Source organism: Arvicanthis niloticus, chromosome 4, assembly GCF_011762505.2.
Source record: "Arvicanthis niloticus isolate mArvNil1 chromosome 4, mArvNil1.pat.X, whole genome shotgun sequence".
NCBI lineage: Eukaryota > Metazoa > Chordata > Mammalia > Rodentia > Muridae > Arvicanthis > Arvicanthis niloticus.
Genome location: NC_047661.1, coordinates 14356200 through 14377368, shown reverse-complemented (window position 1 = coordinate 14377368; position 21169 = coordinate 14356200). Strand labels below are relative to the sequence as shown.

Sequence of the window (21169 nt, the reverse complement as noted above, 5' to 3'; positions counted from 1 at the left end):
AAACAAAGATTTAAGAGAAAAAGAGAAGCAGATCAAGTGGTCCACCTTTCACTGAATGGGCTACACTTGAGGCTAATTCATAACATTGGCAAAGGAAGCAAATCCCTTCTAATGTCATCAAACCAAGATGGTTCTGTATCCACTGGAGGACTAAGGATTAAAGTTCCAGTTTAAGAAGTTACAAAGGCAAAGAATGACAATCTGCACAGAGCGCAGCACACAGTGAGTTGGTGGCTGTCAATTACCATTGGTGGGACAAGCAATTAGCTCTCACAAAGACTGGGGCACAAAGCTACTGGGTAGGTTGTTCAGGAAAAGCAAAGCACCTTTACTGAGGTCCTACAGTGGTGTCAGACATCGTGTTAGGTATTTCATTCACAGACTTGAAACTATGATTGCAGTCATCTACATATTGTAATACACAATCAGCCAGAGTGAAGTTACAGCTTGGCTCCCTTCCACCACACAGAGTTTGGGATAGTTGATTATCCTTCCTGTAAATCTCAGTTCAACCAATAATAAATTGGACTGATGAAGCTACATCAGTGAATGGGAATAAATCATAGAATTCAGATAGTAAGTAGCATAATGACCGAAATACAATTTAAATGCAATAAAAGATAGGTAATAGGTGAGGGGGAAATAGGAATTAGCAAGCAGATTTGGGCATGGCCCATACTAATATAGATAAGAAAGAGTAATGGAAAAATGGCTAGGTGGGTAAAGTGCTTGCTACACAAGCATGAGGACCTGAGCTCAGATCTCAGTGCTGGCATTAAAAAAAAAAAAAAAAATGGGCATACAGTGCTCTTGTCTGTAAGCCCAGGCTTGGGGTAGTGAACCGACGGGTGGATGCCATGAACTCCCAGCCAGTATAGCTAAACTGATTCGTTCCAGTTACAATGAGACATCTTATCTAAAATATACATTCATGCATATTTTATATATGGTGGAAACTAATAGAGGATGGTACTTGATGTTGACCTCTGACCTCAACATACCTGCACACACATGTGTACATTCACAAGCACATCCCCATCAAATAAGTAAACATACTTATTTTTAAAAAGAGAGAGAGAGAAGAAAGATTTAGAGATAATGAAAAATACATATTCAAGAAGATGGGAGAAAACCTTGAAAAGCCAATGTGATGGAAATCACAGGACTAAGTGTTTCAAATATACAGTCACTCTATCAAGTCTTGCCAGAGGGCTAGAGAAATGCTCTTTGGACAGTGTCACATACCCATAGTTGGTCATCCATGCCCGGAGGGTTCTTTTTGATAAAAGCACCGTAGTATGTAGCAATGTTCCTGTGATGAGAATATTTCTTCAACATGTTAATTTCTTGTTTGATTTCTTCCTCTTCGTCCTGTGTGAGAACAATAAATAGTGGGCATGAACACTCAGTTATGGGGAGAATTCTGTTCTTTATTGCTATAGATAGCAATTATCAGTCTTTTCTTTAGTTGATCAAAGAGAATTATTATGCTGTTTGGTTAAACATTGGTAGCACAAAGGGGTCTTCTTTTGGTATAGCTAATAGACAAGCATGTCATTGCCTGGAGGGGCATAAGAAAGTCCATCTCTTCTCGTGGAGGCTATCCAATAAAACCTACAATTAGCTTCAGGGAAGCCTTCCCCTCTGGTACACACTGCTGATCACATCACCTGGGGAAGGCTGAGGACAAAGAAAGGGAAAACACATTTGGCCTCGGATTTACATTTTATTAGGTTTGGTTTCTTTGAAGTGTCCTTTTATTGAAGTGCCTTGAAGGAAGGCAATGAAAGTCAGAGAGGAGAGGGAGCAAGGCAAGTTCTCTAGATCTGAAGAAGTTCACAAAGCAGGAGTCCTCATCAGAAAGAGGCAGGGGGAACGTAGTGTAGACATGAAAAGACTCCACAGACAGTTTCCTGACTTACATGTTTCATTCAGTTTCCAGTTAAGAGTCTACGGACTTGATACTGGAGGGCACCTGTGTGCTCACCACAATCTGACCTTATGTGTGTGGACTCCAGTTGGACTGTACAACCTTACGTGTGTTCATCAGTTGGACTGTCTGACCTTACTAGTGTATCCTTCAGTTGGACTGCCAAACAGTGTTTTCTTCTTTAGGACAAAGGAGTGGTAAGCAAGGACTATCTCTGAGTATAAGATGTTATCACAACTCAAGAAGCTATGACACGTGCTTCTGCACCTTTAGCCTTCCATCCATCTGCATAACCTACATGTATGACCTTACAGGATCCTTCCAGACCCCCCCCATGTGTGCTGTCTACTTCCCTTCACGTAACTTTAACATGTTAATACCGATGAGATGTTATTTATACTCCCCAAGGATGGATGTCTTCCGAGTCTTTCAGGCAATGTAAGGTCCCCACTTCTAAATCTTTTCTTCTCCCCCAATGATTCTTCACACATATGAGATGTGTGTGTATGTGTGAAACTGTGCTGTAGTTGTACTGATACTGAGTGTCTATTCCATAGATGTAACTCTCCTCTGCTTCAGACATCGACTCCAACTGTACTAGGATGTACATCAGTTTTTTTGAATTCTCTGTGTAAGATGTGAGTGTCATTACTTGGGAAGTCTCATTCAAAAGATGAAGAACCATCCTGGGGGTACTGGTGGCTGCTTCCATTAAAAGGGGAATTATGCAGGTAATGAGAGGTATAGATCACTCTCTCGATGTACTTGACAGTCTCACTGTAGGCAGAACTTGGAAGTCAGACAGGTTCTACAAGTATTTGCTGCCTGCCTCCAGAATCCTCAACAGGAACATGGGAGTTAGATGTACCTGAAGATGGCTTACCACGTCATTAAGAGAAGTTAAGCCACAGTGGCATCCAGTACATAACTGAATCTCAAATAAATAGGATGGAGGTCAGAGGAGGTCGGTATCACTGTGTAAAGGTAAACTCAGTCCATCATGGCCATGAAGAAATGATAAGTATTGAGTTTGTGGTCAGAGCAGAGAGATGAGGAGTTGGGGTACACACTAGGTTTGGAGTCTACCCCTTTTGAGCTGATAGATCTTACAACAGTAACTTAACTGTTTTGGAACCTGGGTTTTCACAGCAATAATGAAATGCAGATGTTACAAGTTGAGTTTTCTACGGTATCTAAATAAGGCATATGAAGATTACAAAGTTAGATACAAAATAAACACAGTGGCTAATCTTCCCAAGTCTGACCAAAAAATCACAGATAACAAGCTTCACCAGACAAGAGTGCCAGTCAGTTGAATTTTAAGTTTAAGTTGCATTATTTCCAAAAACAATTCCAGGCCTCTGGGTCATGGTTATGTAGTTCTGCAGCCTTGTAAGAGAGCATGTCATTTATCAAAGCTTCCGGCAAGACAACAGGAGTTTATACAACTCTGCCATAAGCATTTTGGTCTCACAGTATGTCCCAGTGAGAGAAAAGAGGCATAATACTCCCCAAAAAATGAGATCATCTGAGGCTAAAATTAGATGCAACAGGGCTGTTTGTGTTGTTGTTTGTTTTATGTGTGTCAGTGAATACTTGTATGCATGTGCTTGGGGCAGGAGAATGAGGGTCAGAGGACAACCTTAAGTGTCATTCCACAGATTCTATCCATGTTTTATTTTTCATATGGGCTCTCTCACTGGCCTGGAGTGTAGTGGAAAGGCTAAGCTGGATATTCAGTAAACCCAAGGATCCACCCACCTCTGCCCTCCAGCATTGAGATTCCATGGACATCAGAGCACATAAGTCCTGGGGATTGAACTCAGGTCTTCATGCTTGCAACATCTTTACTGACTGAAATATCTCCTTGACCTTAGACTTGATAGTTTGAATTGATAGGACACTCTTTATTTTGTAAATGAACTATTCTTACATCTTAAGCCATAAGTACAGGGAACAAGCTCACTGAGAAACAAATGACCACTGAACCACACTGAAAATCGAATAATGGAACCAAATTGTTTCAGCCTTAAGAAGAGAGTAATCCAATAAGCCAAGTCCACTACCCCATGAAGATCTATCACTTCAACCAGACTTCAAAACCTAGTTTGATTCATTGTGTTAACTTCAGCTATGGCATTTAAAGCCTCCTGTTGTCAGTTATTTTCAGCTGTGGAGGTGAATAGGAAACGCATTTAGGCAGCTACCAAAATGATGAAGTTCTGCCTTGAGCATAGCTTTCTTATCAACAGAACAATCACTTGCCCCCATATAATTAGAGGGGTCTATTAGTGTCTAGTAATTATGGTAAACAGAAAGGAATGACCATGACACTTGGTGTCTCTCCATCAAGAGCTCATTACTCCTCTGCTTGAAGCTGAATCTGGCAGGTAATGAGTAGGGCCAATGGGACATTAAGAAACATGCCTTGGCAGAACCTGGGAGCTAGCCATCTCCAACAGTGTGCAGAGGATTATAGTCCTAAAAGGCAGCTCAAAGGAGCTTTATGTAATGTTCTCTATGCCAGAGCCAGGACCTGTGTGTGCACTGTCTTAACATTTAAAGTGTATATATGACATACTATTATTTATTAGTGGTAGTGGTGGTGGTGGTGGTGGTGGTGGTGGTGGTGGTGGTGGTGGTGGTATGTGTGTGTGTGTGTGTGTGTTGCATAGGTATACTTGTATCAGCATGCATCTGTGGAGGTTAGAGAACAACGTTGTGGAGTTCTCTCCTCCTTCCCTTGTATGGTTTCCAAAGATTAAAAGTGTGAGCTTTGACTCTCTGTGTCACTGTACTTGTCCTAATATAGTGTTCTTAATGACCCCAAGCAACTTGATGTAGGAGCTATTTCTAAGAATTTGATTTTTACAAATGAGCTAAATGAGACCTGGTGAGGTTAAGTAACTTCCTCCGCACACTCACTGTAAATATTAGGGTTCAGATTCACTTCTAGATTGGCCAGGATTCCAAAGCCAGTTAGTTACCTTAACTAGAAAACTCTCAGACAGATGTGCAATTACTCACGCTGACTAAACCAAAGCACTAAGTGGAAAGAGCTTAGAAACAGAGAGAGAACCTGATTTTGTTCCTTGACATAAAGAAGCTTGTTAACATACAAAACTTTTTTACTAGTGCCTTCGGTACTCTGCAGACCATCAAAATAGAAACAGAAACACCCACCGGGCCACGAAACCTCTGATCTACAATCTGTCCTGCCTGCCAAAATATGCCAGGGCAATGGTGGCTCAAAGCTTGTGGGAGTGACCAACCAACATGTGATTGGACTTAATGGCCACTTCATGAGATGGAACCCATAACCCAACCCTGCCTGGGTAACCAACAACCAGACACTAGATAGGCTAGACAACTCAGGTAAAACCAAATACTACTTGTCCAAAAAAAACAGTAATAATAAAATGAATCCTAATGAATGATAATCTGCTGTACTCATAGATCAGAGCCTCCTTCAGCCATCATTGGAGAACCTTCATCATGCAACAGATGGGAACAAATACAGAGACCCACAGCCAGATATTTCAGAGAGGGGGGTGGGAAAAAGGGGAGGGAGAGAGGGAGGTAAGAGGTAAGGAGAGAGAAAGGGGGGGGAGGGGAGGGGAGGGGAGGGGAGGGGAGGGGAGGGGAGGGGAGGGGAGGGGAGAGGAGAGGAGAGGAGAGGAGAGGAGAGGAGAGGAGAGGAGAGGAGAGGAGAGGAGAGGAGAGGAGAGGAGAGGAGAGGAGAGAGACCTTGGAACCCTCAGCACTAAATGGGTTGTATCCATCAAATCCCACCCCTCAGGGCTCCTCTTCCAGACACAGGACTGATGCAAATATGAACTCATAGGCACTGTGGCAGCATGCACAGAGCCTGCACAAGTTCAAGCCGGATGGGGTTTCAGTGCTGAGATGGAAAAATGAACAGGAGCTAGCATCTTTAACCAAGAAGCTATCTTCAATTGACATCTGCTTGCAAAGGAAAAATTAGTTTTCTCCAATGTCGTCTCATTGGATATAACCATACTTAGGGACAGGCCCTCAATCCAGCTGTATATGTAGGGGAGGATGGCCTTGTTGGGCATAGATGGGAGAGGAGATCTTTGGTCCCATAAAGGCTGAACACTGAGTTGGGGGGGGGGAATTTGAGGGTGGGGAGGTGGGAGTGGGGGTTAGGTGGGGGACACACCCTCATAGAAGCAGGAGGAGGGGGATGGGATAAGGGGTTCCTGGGTGGTGGAGGGAATGGGGTAAGGGGATAAAATTTGAAATGTAAATATAATATCCAATTAAAAAAAGGAAAAAAAGGTACAGGCCCCAAGTTCAACAGTAGCTGGCCAAAATGTAATAATTAGTATTGTGGAGACTTCTTGTCTCATGGCCTCATATCTATTTGGATGGGTTCTTTCTTACTGGTCTTCCGCTCTTGTATTCTTATGTATTATGTTTTCTGATTTTGTGGTGTGTGTGCGTCTGTGTGTATATGTATGTTTGTGTGTATGTGAATGTATGTGTATGTATGTGTGTGTTTCTTGTGCTTTCTCTGTTAATTTTTTGTTTTTATTAAATTCTGTGGTTTGCATGTTTGTTTTCTAAACAGAGAGAAATAAGGCATGGAGTTTGGGTGGGTTGTGGACGAGGGAGATCTGGGAGGTGTTGGAAGAGGGGAAACCATGATCAGAATATATTATATGAAAAGCATTTTTAACAATAACAACAACAACAAAGAAATATAAATTTCCAATTTATGAAATATAAAGCCACATCATCTTTAGTATCTTACTGTCTTTTTGTTTCAGAGCCAAAATTTACATTTTTTTAAATAGTTACAAATGTTATTTTCAAACTGTTTGCCTGGAAATGCCATTAGAATTTTCATACATAGGACAGTATTCTGTGTACGAGCAGGGCTACACACCATGCCAAAAAGAAGGCTGGCATTTTTTAGTGTACTCAAAGTTGATGTATAGCATGTAGGCTGAAGGTCTTTTTATTTATTTATTATTTATTTATATTGAAAATACAGTTTTTATAAGTATATTCTGATCACAGTTTTTTCCTTCCTCATCCTTCTCCCAGGTCCTCCCCACCGCCTCCCCCATCCAACTGCATGCCCTTCCACTTTCTCCAAACAGGAAAACCAAAAAGCAAACAAACCAGAATTAAAAAACAACAACAACAACAACAAAAAAAAAAAACAAAGAAAAAGAATGCACAACAAATACACACATACGCAAATGCCATCATGAGAGTATGTGGTAGCTGATATCATTGTCATCAAGAAACACAAGTTTGAGCTAAGCTCAAAGATGAAACAGCAGTGATGTCACTGATGAAGAGAAGGGGAAAAGTATGACTTAGGTCATTGGGAGTGAAGTCATTTTTCTGAAATCATAGTTTCCAAGGCTCTTATGCAGATGGCGTATTGTGTATTGCTTCCCAAGAGGATCACCACACCATGGAAAGATGAAAATGTGTCTGCAAGAGACACAGGAATGATACCATGGTCTTCGTATTAAGCCCTTTACAAGTGAATAGGTTTAATCCTCAGCCTAAGTATATGAAAGAAGAGGTATTATTCACAGCTGAAAGTGTAGCCCCAATATATACTAAAATCTCTCAGGTAGATGTCTGGTGGGGAGAGACTGATTGTTTGTAGGGTTGTCTCTTTCCATGGGTCTCTCTCTCAGGCCTGGCAGTGATGTCATTCACTCAGTCATTTGGCTGCCATCTACTAGAAATGAGAGGCCTTGAATTCTCAAGTGTCCTAAGCCTCCAGGTCAACTGACAGCTGTCGGAATTGAAGTGAGTGACCTTTTTCTACCTGGGAAAACTCTGCCATCAGCAATGTGCCTCTTTGGTTGTGGTTGTCAGGAAAAGTAACTGCCATGGTTTTGTGACGTGCCACTTGGATTTCAACCTGGACTGATTTTCTACTTTTTGCATTTTCTCTACCCTCTTCTATCTGTACCTGTATTTTATTTTATGAAGCACCTACTACATTCCATGCCAGGCTCTGCATTAACAATCTGTGTGTGGGAAAGGGCTGGTGCTGGTGTATGTGTGGAGTGTGCAGCTGGTGTTCCATGTTTGTGCATGCAGGACAAGGCCACAACCACATCACAGGAACTAGACCCAAAGGGAGAGAAAAAAATGAAGACTGAGCCATTTATCTTTTTCCTTTGAAAAGTTGTATCATGTACTTCATTGAAATATTCCGCCTATTAAAGACATCTACTTGAACAATCCTACAGGAGAGGTCTTCAAGGTCTCTACTGCAGGTGAGCCTCAGGAGGGCATTTCTAGGTTTGGGATAGTTCCATATATGGGTGTGCCCTTCCTGAATTCCTTTTCTTTCCTAACCAAAGCCTTCCCCTACTGTAAATCTCACTTAGCTGTCACTTTATCAAGGGACATTTTCTATCTATGCAGCTAGTTTTCTCTCGAATTTTCCCTCAATATTTTGTCTGCTTCTTGAAAGCAAGTGGACTCTTTGACTAAAGTTACTGCTTAAGAGTTAGTCTTTTGAGGGCGTTGAGATATTAAGATTCTGCAAAGGTTGTGTCCCTGTCTGCCACTAAATATTGACACCGAATATAGCAACTCATTCTTTCTTTTATAGGTGAATGGTCTCGGTGTTCAGTTTCTGGAATTTGGTCCCACTGTGTTTCTTGCATCTCATGTAGTCCTTAACTTTGGAAAGAGGCTTATTATTCAGGATGAGGCTAGCAACACAGCCACTTAGGTGACCAAGCCAGAACTGAGCACAAGATAGTCACACAGACTGACTAACTCAGATATGGAATGGAGCTCACAGGACAGGCTACTGTCCCACATACAAGTCCAAAATTTCAGTGAAAATTCTAAAAAATTCTTCATGCTTACCCAACTCTGTCTTGTTCAGCCCGTGTTCACCAGGACTAATTAAAATCATGTTTAAGACTATAATACGTATCATGCCCTATCCAGCATGTTCTATTTTAGCCTCAAGCCAAGCTTGGGGCATCTGTATATCTGTTGAGTTTGTTCACATCACTTAAGCTTTACAATTTCAGTTCTTCATTTGTCAAATGAAAATAATGACAATATCTACTTAGGAGGGCTTCTTAAGAGTTTTGTGTATTACAGTGGTAGAGTTTGGCTCAAAGTAAGCACTCTGTGTTAGTCATTTTACTTTGCCTTGGGCCATTGTGCTTAATATATTGTTAGTATATGTTACGCTATTAATCACGACATAGAACATTCCCTCCCTTGGGAGTAAAGAACCAAACATACAGGGAACAGTATGTCTCCTTGACTTTACTGAACCATATAGAATGGATTTTTTTTGCATGTGTGTGGTCATTTCAGCGAACATGTACTGAGCCCTTTGACAATGTGCAAAGCATCCTTCTGGCCCCACCGGGGGAAAGTCTCTACTGCAGAGATAGGGCATCTAGCCGGACTCAAAAAGGCAGAAGTGGGAACTCTAGAAAGCTGGGCTTGTGGGGATCCTTCCAGCGGGCAAAGCACACAGCTCCTCCACTGTTCACATGCTCTGTTCTTTGTTTGGGGTCTAGCATTATTTTGGGAAAGAGATCAAGACTTATAGGCTTCTAAACTCAGTTCCTAACAGGAAAAACAAAACAAAACAAACAAAAAAAACCCCCTCCTTTAACTCATGTATACATTGTTTTTTCTTAGGACTATTTGATCAAAGTGGTGCATTGGGAAGAAAAAAACTTGAAAACCTCGTCATAGTATTTAATCCCTTCAGGATCTGGATCAATTTGTCTTTATTAGTCTATTTTTAAGAAGTGTTTTTAGTTTTAAATTTTGTATGTGCATGTGTGTGTTTCTGTGTGTGTGCGTGTATGTGCAGATGCTCTCAGAGACAGATCCCCTAGGCCTGGCATTATAGTCAGCTATGAGTTTTGCAGCATCAATGCTGGGAGCCAAATGTGAGTCCTGTACAAGAGCAGTATAGACTTTTAACCACTGAGCTATGAGGTCTCTGTTCAGATTTATCTTGTATCAATCTCTTTTGGTCTTTTTAAACATCAAAACTAAATGATACATGATTTCCAGAACATACTGTCTCAGCTTTTGGTACTCTGCATTCTTGGTTGGGAATGTCTTTGAGTGTGGAATATCCTGGGTTTAGCTTCAGATAAATGACCCATCAAAGAAGGTGGACAACTTTATTCGTGAGTTTTATAAGATCTTTGTTTGCAGATATTTGGAGTACGGTTATGGGTTATGCTTAGCATGCGGTCCTCTTCAGATGAATGATCATTGTGTTTCATCTTTACATTTTCAGTATCTGTCACAAAGTTGTAGAAGTGTTTATTAAATACATCAGTGAGAAAATATTTACTCAGAATTATCAGTAAATATCCTTCTACTGTGTAGATCTACAGCTCTGAGGTTGAAAGTGTATGATTAAAGGGTGGTATTAAATTGCATATCATTTTAATAGCCATGCTATGTTGAGTAAGCTACTCAATATGTGTGGGTTCCACATCCCTAAAATGGGACAAACTAAAATAACCTGTTTTGTAAGTAATTGAAGGAATCAAATATATATAATATACATGAACTATATAAATATTAAATATATATGTAAGTGCACACACAGCATTAAAAGTAATTTCAGAAATTTTCCATCAGTGTTAGCCACCAATATCATTTATTTGGGACTAGAATATAAAAACGTCACTAGTATGATATTTAAGAAGCAAATAAGTCTGAACACACTATGATGCCAAGACACATGGTGTGAACTATGGTGCTTGGATGTGAATGGAATTTCCCTGTTTTATCTACCCAATGTCCTCCTTGCTTACTTCTCTCCTTTCTCTCAGATTCCCCTTTGAGGAATTATCTTTCCTATGGTACTTGCAGAATCAAGTATTCAGCCCAGATGTGGCTGAAAAGGAAGAGAGGGAGCATGTGGATTCAAGAAAGACCACACTTATCCATTTCAGTACTTTTTAATGGAGACTTACACTAATGAGGAAATTAGAGTCAAAAGTGGACCCCAGTAACAGAACTCACACCATACCACGTGTCTTTCTGGACCTTGCTGAGTTCCATGAGTGTGGTTTTTAAATATACACTAGCTAGTAAATTCCCTTTTCAGCTTCCTTCAATGTGAATGGAGATGGTAACGCAACTCAAGATGCCTTAACTAATGTAACCATGTCAAGTCAGCTTAGAAATTGTTATTATTTCATGATGTGCTAGATGCAGTTTAGGCTGTCATTAATTTGCACCAATAATTTAAATTGAAAAACGGGAACATTTATAATCAAAGACACTTGGCCTCACACTTGGTAGCCAGAAGAAAGTAGATACAAAATCCCAGGAAGAGAAAGCCCTCCCTTTGGTAGTGTGACATCTTTCATTCGTTTTGAAGAGTTATTTTTTATCATTTTAATGTCATATATGCATGTGTGTCTTCATGTGGGTATGTACAAGTGAGTGCAGATGTTCATGAAGGTCAGAGACATGGGATACCCCTGGAGCTGCCCAGAATGTGAGTACAAGGAACCAAACTCAGGTCTTCTGAAAGAGCACTATATACTCTTAACTGCTGAGCTATCTCTCCAGCATCTCTTAAGGAACATATAAAAGAGGGAGAATCCAAGAGGATTCTATAGCAGAGGTGGAAATCTGTTTGTGGACACCACAGAACTACTGAGGACCTAGTGATACTGATGGTACACTGTGAAAATTATCATTCTAAAGGGACCAGGTCTTCTTAGGTAAGTTTGGAATTTCAAATGCAGTGGTGAGGGAGTTTTCACAAGGAATTGAAAACAGACTTTTCATAATGATTTAGGCAACTTAAAAGCACTCTGAAGACCAAGATGGAGCATAAACTGTAATTCTGAAGCCAATTTGGCAAATCTTGCAGTGTTGCGGTGCTAAAACTGGAAGGCTCTAGGCACTGGATTTGGTCTTCTTTGTGACTGTTTTTTATAAAAGGAAAGAATCTAGGATAAAATCAAGAATTTGAAAATTAATTTCAAGCCTATGGCCTCATCAATTTCATTGCAATAAACTACAGTCACTTTGCAGCAGGTCATAGAACACAATCAACAAAGACGACCTTTGAGAACTCATTTTAGCTTTGAACAGAACAACCATAATGAACCCAATTAAAATAATTGTTGAGAAGCGTTTGCACTGGATTCCATAACACACAAAGGACAACACCACAAAATTGAATTGATTGCTTTCTAAAGAGAACATAGAGTTTAAAAGAGGAAAAGCTGTTACTGATGGTGACAGGCAGGGACATGATACTAAGCTTACTGGATCTTGCCTCAAACAGCAGGGCAATAATAAACCTATTTCCTGCTGTACACCACATCTGCCTTTGTTGAGGGTCAATAGTTAAATAAGAGTCAATGCTATGACCATATCACAGAAATGCATCCAGCTCTTCTGAAATGTGTTCTCCAAGAGAACAGAATTCAGACCATAAAGTGCCTGTTTTATGTAATGGGCTGGCACTTTGAAACACAGAATGGTATTCTCTGTCTATTAGCCTTGGGGCAATTGCGAGAAAAGCTGTCAAATTGTTTTTCAAAGGGCTTACTTGCCAACAGAAACCCAGTTGAGAAAGACCAACTGGTATTTTTTCATGTGAACCTGCATATGCCAGGCTATATAACTAAGTAATAGCTTTTACTGCAAGCAAGGTGGCCAGCACTAACTACTAAGCATGGTTCTTGGAATAATTGAAAACATCACCTAGAAAACCCTACACTGGGAGAGAACTATCCATGCTCTATTCCCACCTTCACATCAAGAACCAACTTCATGCAGTCCCATCTATGCTGTCAGAGGACCTCAGCTCTCACTCTGCAGAGCCACACAGCAGAACTTGAGCCATAGTGAGGCCATCTTGGATCCATCACAACCATTAATCGCTAAGCTGCCAAGAATATTTTATTATGCAGAAATATGACTCAATCCAAGAATACTATGACTTCAGCACAACTGCTAAACAAATTCTGATTTATTTTCTAGTTGGGGCTTTATAAAAAGGCTTATATATTTATTATGAGCTTCTAAATAGAGGCTCACAATTCTAGATTCTGATTTCTGTATCATATCCTGCTAATTCACTATTCCAATACCCACTCCTTTAATTCCTATTCATAAGAGCTATATTTCTTTCTTTTCTGGTGATTTTTTTAGAAGCATACAGTGGAGTTAAACCATATGCAACCTATATGCCTTCCATCTCACTCTTTCTGGACCCCTTAGAACCTTTATTTTTTTCTTCCTTTTAAAAAATAATTTAATTAATTCTTTGAGAGTTTTATACAACATTTCACCATTTCACCCCAATCTCTCCCCTAACTCCTTCCAAATGCACTCCCACATCCCTGCCTCCTATTCTGTCTCCTCTTTGTAATTTGTGATGTCTATAATCTCCTGGATGTGAGGGCATCTTCAGAAATTTGGCAGACCTACCAGGAGATACACCCTTCAAAGAAGCTGACTCTCCCTTCTCCAGAAACCATCAACTGTACAAAGTTTCTTAGTCAGGGGTAGAAGCTCATAGATCCATTTCCACAGAACCTGTATATTTAGCTGGATATACTGCTAGACAGTCAAGAAATAAAAATCATTAGAAGGGACTTCTCTGTATTCTACCAGGGATAAAGTCTGTAGGTATACCAACTATAATGTGACCCTAGTAGGTAGGGAGGGTGCGAGTTGAAGTGACAGAACAAAAGGATAAAGTCATCCTCTGCTTTACCATACTGCTGTCAAACACCCCTGATAGCTGTCTTAGTTTCTGTCCTAGTTGCTGTGATAAATACTTGGACAAAAGCAAACTAAAGGAGAAGGAGTTCAGAGGAGATCCAGCCCATCATGGCAGGAAGGTCAAGGTGGCAGGAGTTGGAAGGAACCACATTGCATCTACAATTAGGAAGCAGAGAGTGAATTCCTGCTGCTGCTCAGTTGTCTCGCTCCACTTACACAGACCTGGATCCCAGCCAGGGGAATGGTACCACCCAGAGTGGGCGGGTCTTCTTATCTCAACTAATAAAAAATTATCAAGATAATCCCCAAAGGTATGCTCAGAGGCCTGTCTCTCCAGAGACTAGATTTTTATCAGCTTCACAATTAATACTAAACATTATAATTGTAAACCTCTAGATTCTTTTTAACATGAAGGGAAAAAGACACCTTTATCATGCTTAATCATCTATTTCAAGTGGCAGAGCATAACTCTAATTTGAGTAATCCACATGCATTTCTTAGTCAATGCCAGATGACCTACGGAGGTCAAATATTTGAATTAGTTTGAAACCACTGAAATTGATACAATGTGCTAAAGTCAGTAAAAAATGCAAACCCACAGAACTAGTAACAAACATTTTAAAGTGTCATTCAACTGGTAATAAGTATATAGAAACAAAATTTTCCTTTTATTAATTAAATTGTAAAGTACAATTTAGAGAGAAATCTAGATTAATAATAAATAAGGAATAAACAAATAAGTCAATATAATGTGTGATACTTATGAAGATTAGTGAGGTGGTCTTTTGGAAAGCCTTACAACTCATATTTAACCAAATATAACAGGTTCTGTCTAAAGGGTATGGCTTAACGGTTAATGTGCCAACAAACTGTATATTTTTTTTTTCAGTCTGTTCCTTAGTTATTGATATCTTTGTGTGACTCATTGACTGGATGACTGTTTATATTCAATATTTCACTTCTGGCCAAATGGAGACTTTGGTCTTTTAGCTTTTATGTGCAAGAGACAGACATCTTAGAAAAATTCCCAGGACAATAGAAAATTATTAACATATTTTTGATGTCCTGTGAATCCTTTAAAGCCTGATTTCCACGCTATAATCTTGAAAGGTTATTAAAATATTTTAAATTAGAGCAAGCAAAAAGACTGAAAGCATTAAATTGTATTTAAAGTAATGTCTAAAGGAATATTAGATTGCTTTGATCATCCAGGCAGACGTTTAGAGTTACTCTCTAAGAAATAGGAATTTGCAGCTATGTTATTATTTGATCAAAAACAATTTGTTTTAGAAAATGCTCGTGGTAAATGTGGTATACGGATTTTACAGAGACCGTGGTTCTCCTCTGCTTCAGTGTTGGTCAGCCCCTTAGGGAAACAGTTCAGACTCATCTCTTCTTTGTAATCTCAGCGTTATACTTTTAATGCCTTGGAATCCCTGCTCTGGTTTCATATGCAAATATCTATGGTTATGGTTATGTAAATTATCAGCACACATTATTCAGTCTAAAAACCTAAGGCAGCATGTTGTATTGGATTTAATTGGAGTGATTTATTCCTGGCCTGCTCAGTTGGCTGTTGTAGATTCTTATTTCTTCACATGAATCACAAATGGAAAAGGATCTGGAATGTTTAGAAAGATTACTTTTCTGGCAATTTTTTTTCCTGTCACTCACTTCTTTGTTATAACTATAGAGCTAATGAGATAACAAGATAAAAATGTCTTACCCCTGTGACGTCCATAACCTTAATGGCAGCAAGCTGTCCTGTTTTGACATGACGACCCTTTAAGAAAAAAAAATAATTTCAAAAGGTTTAGTTGTGATGAACAATGTTAGTTTTCCACTCCAACTCAATACAAATCAAGGACTAGATCAATGTTACAGTATGCCCACAACCAGACAGACAAAACTCAGATAAACACATAGAAATTAGGATGTTTGACGATCTAGTTCTAGTTAGTATTTGATTTGCTTTTTAAAAATCTCTTTGGCTCATTTTTACAGGCCTTCTCCAGTACATGGAATGGAAGTGCTGGGCAATTCTATTCTCTTTCTCTCAAAAGCACTAGATAAGGGCTTATGAGAGAGGCAGATTCACACAGAGCTGGAGACTGGCTTGGGTGGAGAGGAATGAGTAAATCTCAGGAAACAGGACCTGAAGAAACTTTTTTCCAGTTCTTAAAATGATTTGAATTTTGGGCTGGGAGTATGGCTTAGCAGTAGAGTAAATCCAGTAGGCAAAAGATCTTAGGTTCAATCCTCACAACTGGAAAAAAATTTAAAAATCAACTGGCTCAAACTGGTGTCAGCTGAGCGCTGGTAAGCTCATGGAGCTAACACTTAGCGATGGGGACAGGGGACAGGAATGATCACTTTCAACTCTTTCATCCCTAGGAGCACCTAAAAATGATGGAGGTGAAAGCTACAGGGCCTCGGCACACAGGGCTGGGGACTCTCCTGAGTTAAGGCAGTCAAGGTCACAGGAAGATACAGTGGCCACAGAGCTCTCTTGGGGTGCCCAAATAGCTGTCAGAGTGATGGTGGCCAGAGGGATAGATTCAATTTAATATCACCGAACTATGTTACAGTTCTCTGAATGATCCATTTGGGCTGGGCAGAGGCAGCCCTTGCAAGTGGGGTGCAGCGCTCTCCAAGGGCTGGTCACTTTTGTACAAACTGGCTTAGTAGAGGTCCACTGGCTCTGTCTTTGTGGTCCAGCTGCTTGCAGTTCTTTATTGTTAGTGTGTGTGTGTGTGTGTGTGTGTGTGTGAGAGAGAGAGAGAGAGAGAGAGAGAGAGAGAGAGAGAGAGAGAGAGAGTTATTAGCCTCTGGACTGGTTTGTCTTCTACGTCTAGGGCATCTTTTGCCTTCTTGATCCTGCAGTCTGCCCACTTTTTTCTAGATTTAATTACAGCATGACTTCTGTCCTCTTCAGTTGGTTCTTACTTCTGTGCTACCATGAAACACATCCCTGTTCACATCATTGCATGGTGCCCAAAGTCTCCCCATTTGTCTTCCTGTCTCTTTCTCCTTTCTTTCCCCACTGGTATCATTTGTGGCACTGCCCCTGGGATCAAATCTTAATTGGAACTTCCTTCGGTGAGGACCTTGATTGCCCAATCCTAGACACACATTAAGTCTCTTTCTCCCCATGGATGTCTGTGGGTTGCTTCTGCCAAAATAGAATTGGAGACACTATGTACAAGGTTTTTAACTCCTTTGGAAGCACAGGCTCTTCTTTGAGGAAATAATTTGTTACAAGGATACCTCAATGTTTAATTAAAGAATAGCAGCTGGCACAGAGCATAGCCATCCTACCGTGTGGTGCTGAGGCCAGAGAGCAGAGGAGACAATCCATCCCTGTTAAATTTCATACAGAAGGCACTGGCCGGTTCTTGGTTTGAAACCCATAGAAATAACTGCTATTTTAAAACTAAGGGCAAATGATGTGTGTGTGTGTGTGTGTGTGTGTGTGTGTGTGTGTGTGTATGTCTTCATTTTTTAAAGTGTTCTCTATGAATGTAGAAAATAAAATAACACCTCTACACTTCATTTTAAATTTCACTTTCAAGGTGAAAGAAGGGCTTTTGATGGAGCTGATGCATGAATGATGCCACCCTGAGATGGCAGGTTAGGCTTAAATGAAGTTTTGCAAACAGAACAATGAGTGATTTGGCATAGGCCCAGACAAAGGCATCCTCACAGTGGAGCAGGGAGGCTCCTGAGCTGTCAAACTTTGATGGTCAGGAAGGACCACAAAGGATCAGGGAGGACCCTGCTCAGCATGAGCTGCCTTTTACACCACCAGAGGATGTCAAAGCCAGTTACTATCTAGATTAAGGCAGACCCTTCAGGGAATGGTTAGGAGTCAGTTGACTTCAAGATCATTAAAAACCTGAGGTACAGTTAGAATTGAGGCACACATGCATGTATACACACACACACACACGCACACACACACACACACACACATGCACACACACACACACACACACACACACACACACACATGCACACACACACACACACACATGCACACACACACACACACACATGCACACACACACACACACACATGCACACACACACACACACACATGCACACACACACACACACACACACACACCAGTGGGACAGCAGGGTGTTTGGAGCTCACAGGTGCTAAAGGTTGCGGGTCAGACACAGTCCACTCTTCTGCCTTCGCACTTCCTTCTGTGTCATTTGTTGTAAAGCACTGTGCTGATTCTTTTTCCAATAAAAATAATAATTCAACACCAAGGCAAAATGTGACTCACTCAAGCCGGCTTAGGCCTTTCCTTTGTCTGCTCCCTAAAATGAATGCAGGAGGAAAACAATGGTTTCCTCAGAAATGGCTGCAGAAGCCTCACCTCTGTGTCTGTATTTTCTAAGGAAAAGCATGAAAAAGCCATGGAGCTGCTTGCCTGAGGCTAGCCTGGAAGAGAGCCCTTTCATTTCTGGGTCACCAGCACACATTTTTTCCAATGGAGCACACCTGCTGGATCAGACAGTCTCAGCACCATCCACACCCCCACCCCCTTTCAAGGCCCCTTCTCTTTTGAATTAGCTTAGAGACAATCTCTCTCCACTGAGAAAAGCTTCTTTAATTTTTTTTTTTTTAGTTGTAAATGAATGTGTAAATGAATTGTATTGCCACAGAATTCTGGGCTAACCCTGCTGGACCCAACCCCTGCTGGTCCCAACCAGTGCTGTGATTTTCTTTCTTTCTTTTCTTTCTTTCTTTTCTTTCCTTTCTCTCATTCATTCTTTCTTTTCCTTTCTTTCTTCAAATATGCATTTCCAGAATAATGAAAACAAATCAAATCAAATGGAAGGGATGAAAAAGTGTTGCTCAGTGGTAGAACACTTACTTGCCCAGGATGCACAAGGCCTTAGGCCTGTACTAACCATAGAAGAGGAGAAAAGATAGGCCTGTATGTAGAACACATAGCAGTGGCTGGTGTCTTGTAGATCAATTCTGGTTAAATCTATCTACATCTGTCCATCTGTCTGTCTCTCTGGCACTGTTGACACAGTATACCACCTGGAGCAGTGGCTCTCCATCTTCCTAGTGCTATGACTCTTTATTATTATACTTCCTCATGTTGTGGTAAAACATAAAATCATTTTGTTGCTACTTCATAGCTGACTTTGCTACTGTTGTGGACCATAACGGAAATATCTAATATATAGGATAGCTGATCTCCTCCTGCGTGAAAAAGCTGCTTGGCCCCCAAAAGGTTTTCAATCCACAGGTTGAGAACGGCTGATCTAGAGAACCCAACACAAGTCTCCAAAAGGTGTTAACTACATCATGCACACTCTCTTTCTAAGAACCACCCTCAGCTGAAGGAACTATCCCATCTCTGGAAAATAATGACAACTTGGGCCAGGGTGGAAATGTTAGAATTCTAGAGAAAGACCAACAGCTTAGAAATACACAGAGAGCTAAAGCTATAGGGCTTGAGAAGAAACTAGATACAGATTTTCTCCAAGCCTTCTGTAGTGTGTGATGGAGAAGGAACTCAGCCAATATTTGCTAAATAACACATTAGATGAAGATGCAATGTGTGTGAAGCTTGCGTTCCCATTCTTGGTACCACTGACATTCTATATCAGTCCCCGTTGGTCCCTCGCATTTCTGTCTAGCCACAAACTCTATGGGACCAGATGCGAAAGAAGGAGAAGTTCCAGGCAGTGATTATGATTGCCTGGCTCGCAGAGAACATAACATGAATTTGAGTGAAGCTCTTTTAAATTCTCCAGAGAGTGGATCCCAGGAAAAGGATAGTGATCAAAGGGAAGCAGAAATGATCCATCCAGCTTTACCTCTGCCCTGTTGCAATGAGGACAAGGATGTATGTACTCCATCTCCCACTCCCAGTTAAGATGAAGGCATAGGTATGACACCTGCCAGTCTCATCCTCAAGATGTCAAGGCATACTCAAGAATACTATTGTCCTTAAATAGAAACATGCCTTGATGGGGCTGGAGGGATGATTCAGTGGTTAAGAGCACTGGATGTTCTTACAGAGGATCATGGTCAACTCCCAGCACCCACATGGTAGCTCACAACCATTCATCACTCCTGTTCCAGGCAATCTGATGCCCCCATCTGGCATTCAGGACCCGTGTATGCACATGGCACATAGCCTCAAACACCCACACACAAAGAAATAAAACTTAGAGGGAAATACACCTTGAGACAGAGAAGTATATAAGAGGATTCAATGGAAAGATTCCAAAGATGCTTAAAATCACAAACTCACAGAACAGTGCTGGCACAGTGTCTACTCCTAGGGTTTCTCCAGGTCAAAGACAACCACTGTTGCCTTGGTTGGCACATAGCGCTCTCTGGTGACTTCAAAGGCTCTCTTAGCATATCTACAGAAGAAAGACCTGACTCCTAATAGTTTCCAGCCTGTAGAATACTTCAAACAAGGTGCTACCCCAGAACTGTCTCCATGAGATACTCACTTCCTCAGCACCACACACCGCCAATCCTCTGACCACCTCCTCCAAGGTTTTGAAATTACTTAGGGCTGGCCCACCAAGAGCTAAGACTTGCTTATAGACTCCAGGAGGGAACAAGAGACTTCTTCCTTCTTTTTGTTGGAAACTAAATGCCTCAGTTTTTGTGTGGCTGCTTATAAATCAAAATGGATGCTTCAAGGGAAGCGAATCAGTTATATTTTTTTTCAGACAATGGTTAACATATGCAGATTCCTTGGGGGGGGGGGGCGGCAAATGTCTGCGCCCAGGGATGGTGTGCACAGCTGAAGTGACAATGGTGAGAACCAGACAATCTGATGGTGAGGAGGACTCAGGGAGGACTCAGGAGGATGCAGGGGAGGACTCAGAGGAGGACTTGGAGGGCAGCAGAGCCAGTCTCTGGGCCCTAGTCTGGAGCCAAGAACACATTTCCAGTCATCTCTTCCTTATGTCTCCAAATGAGCAAAGAATCAAGCATGTTCCTGGATTCTGTCTAACTCAACCCACAGAACAGCTCTGCCTATCTGTAATTCTATGCTCACTACTGGAAGAGTTAATCCCTGTGAGGTGGAGTTCAAAAGATAAGGCCAGAGTACTCACAGACAACGCTGGCTCCCCCAGACAGTCCCTCCCCCCCAACCCCACACAATCTTCTTTTTTATACTGAGTGAATAATGGCACCTGGGGGACAGCGATGGCATCTGGAGCCTGGACTACAGTCCAAGAGGAATTTAAAACTATCTTCAATCAACAAAGAAGAGAAAGACCTTGTAGTAATGTACAGAAAACAAAAACTATCCAATGCACCAATGTATGCAGAACTTACTCAAAAATAAAAGTATTAAAGTATCCACCAGTTAAATGTTAATTTTTAAAACTTAAAAGTACAGGATGACAAGAGAGATGCCAAACTGGATGGGAGAAAGTCCATATAACACCTACCCTACACAGCCAAAGGAGGCTGAGAC

General features: G+C 41.0%; 1 protein-coding gene across 4 annotated transcripts in view; it reads right to left on the bottom strand.

Annotated features, from left to right (window-relative positions):
- The window catches only part of Tnik (TRAF2 and NCK interacting kinase), a 399376-nt gene that overhangs the window by 148112 nt on the left and 230095 nt on the right, over positions 1-21169 (bottom strand). For all 4 annotated transcript variants that reach the window (XM_034499583.2, XM_034499581.2, XM_034499582.2 and 1 more), the window contains exons 3-4: positions 15417-15473; positions 1246-1371 (exon numbers count right to left, since the gene is read on the bottom strand). In XM_034499583.2, the coding sequence (XP_034355474.1) occupies positions 1246-1371; positions 15417-15473 (183 nt within the window). The remainder of the gene's footprint in view (positions 1-1245; positions 1372-15416; positions 15474-21169) is intronic.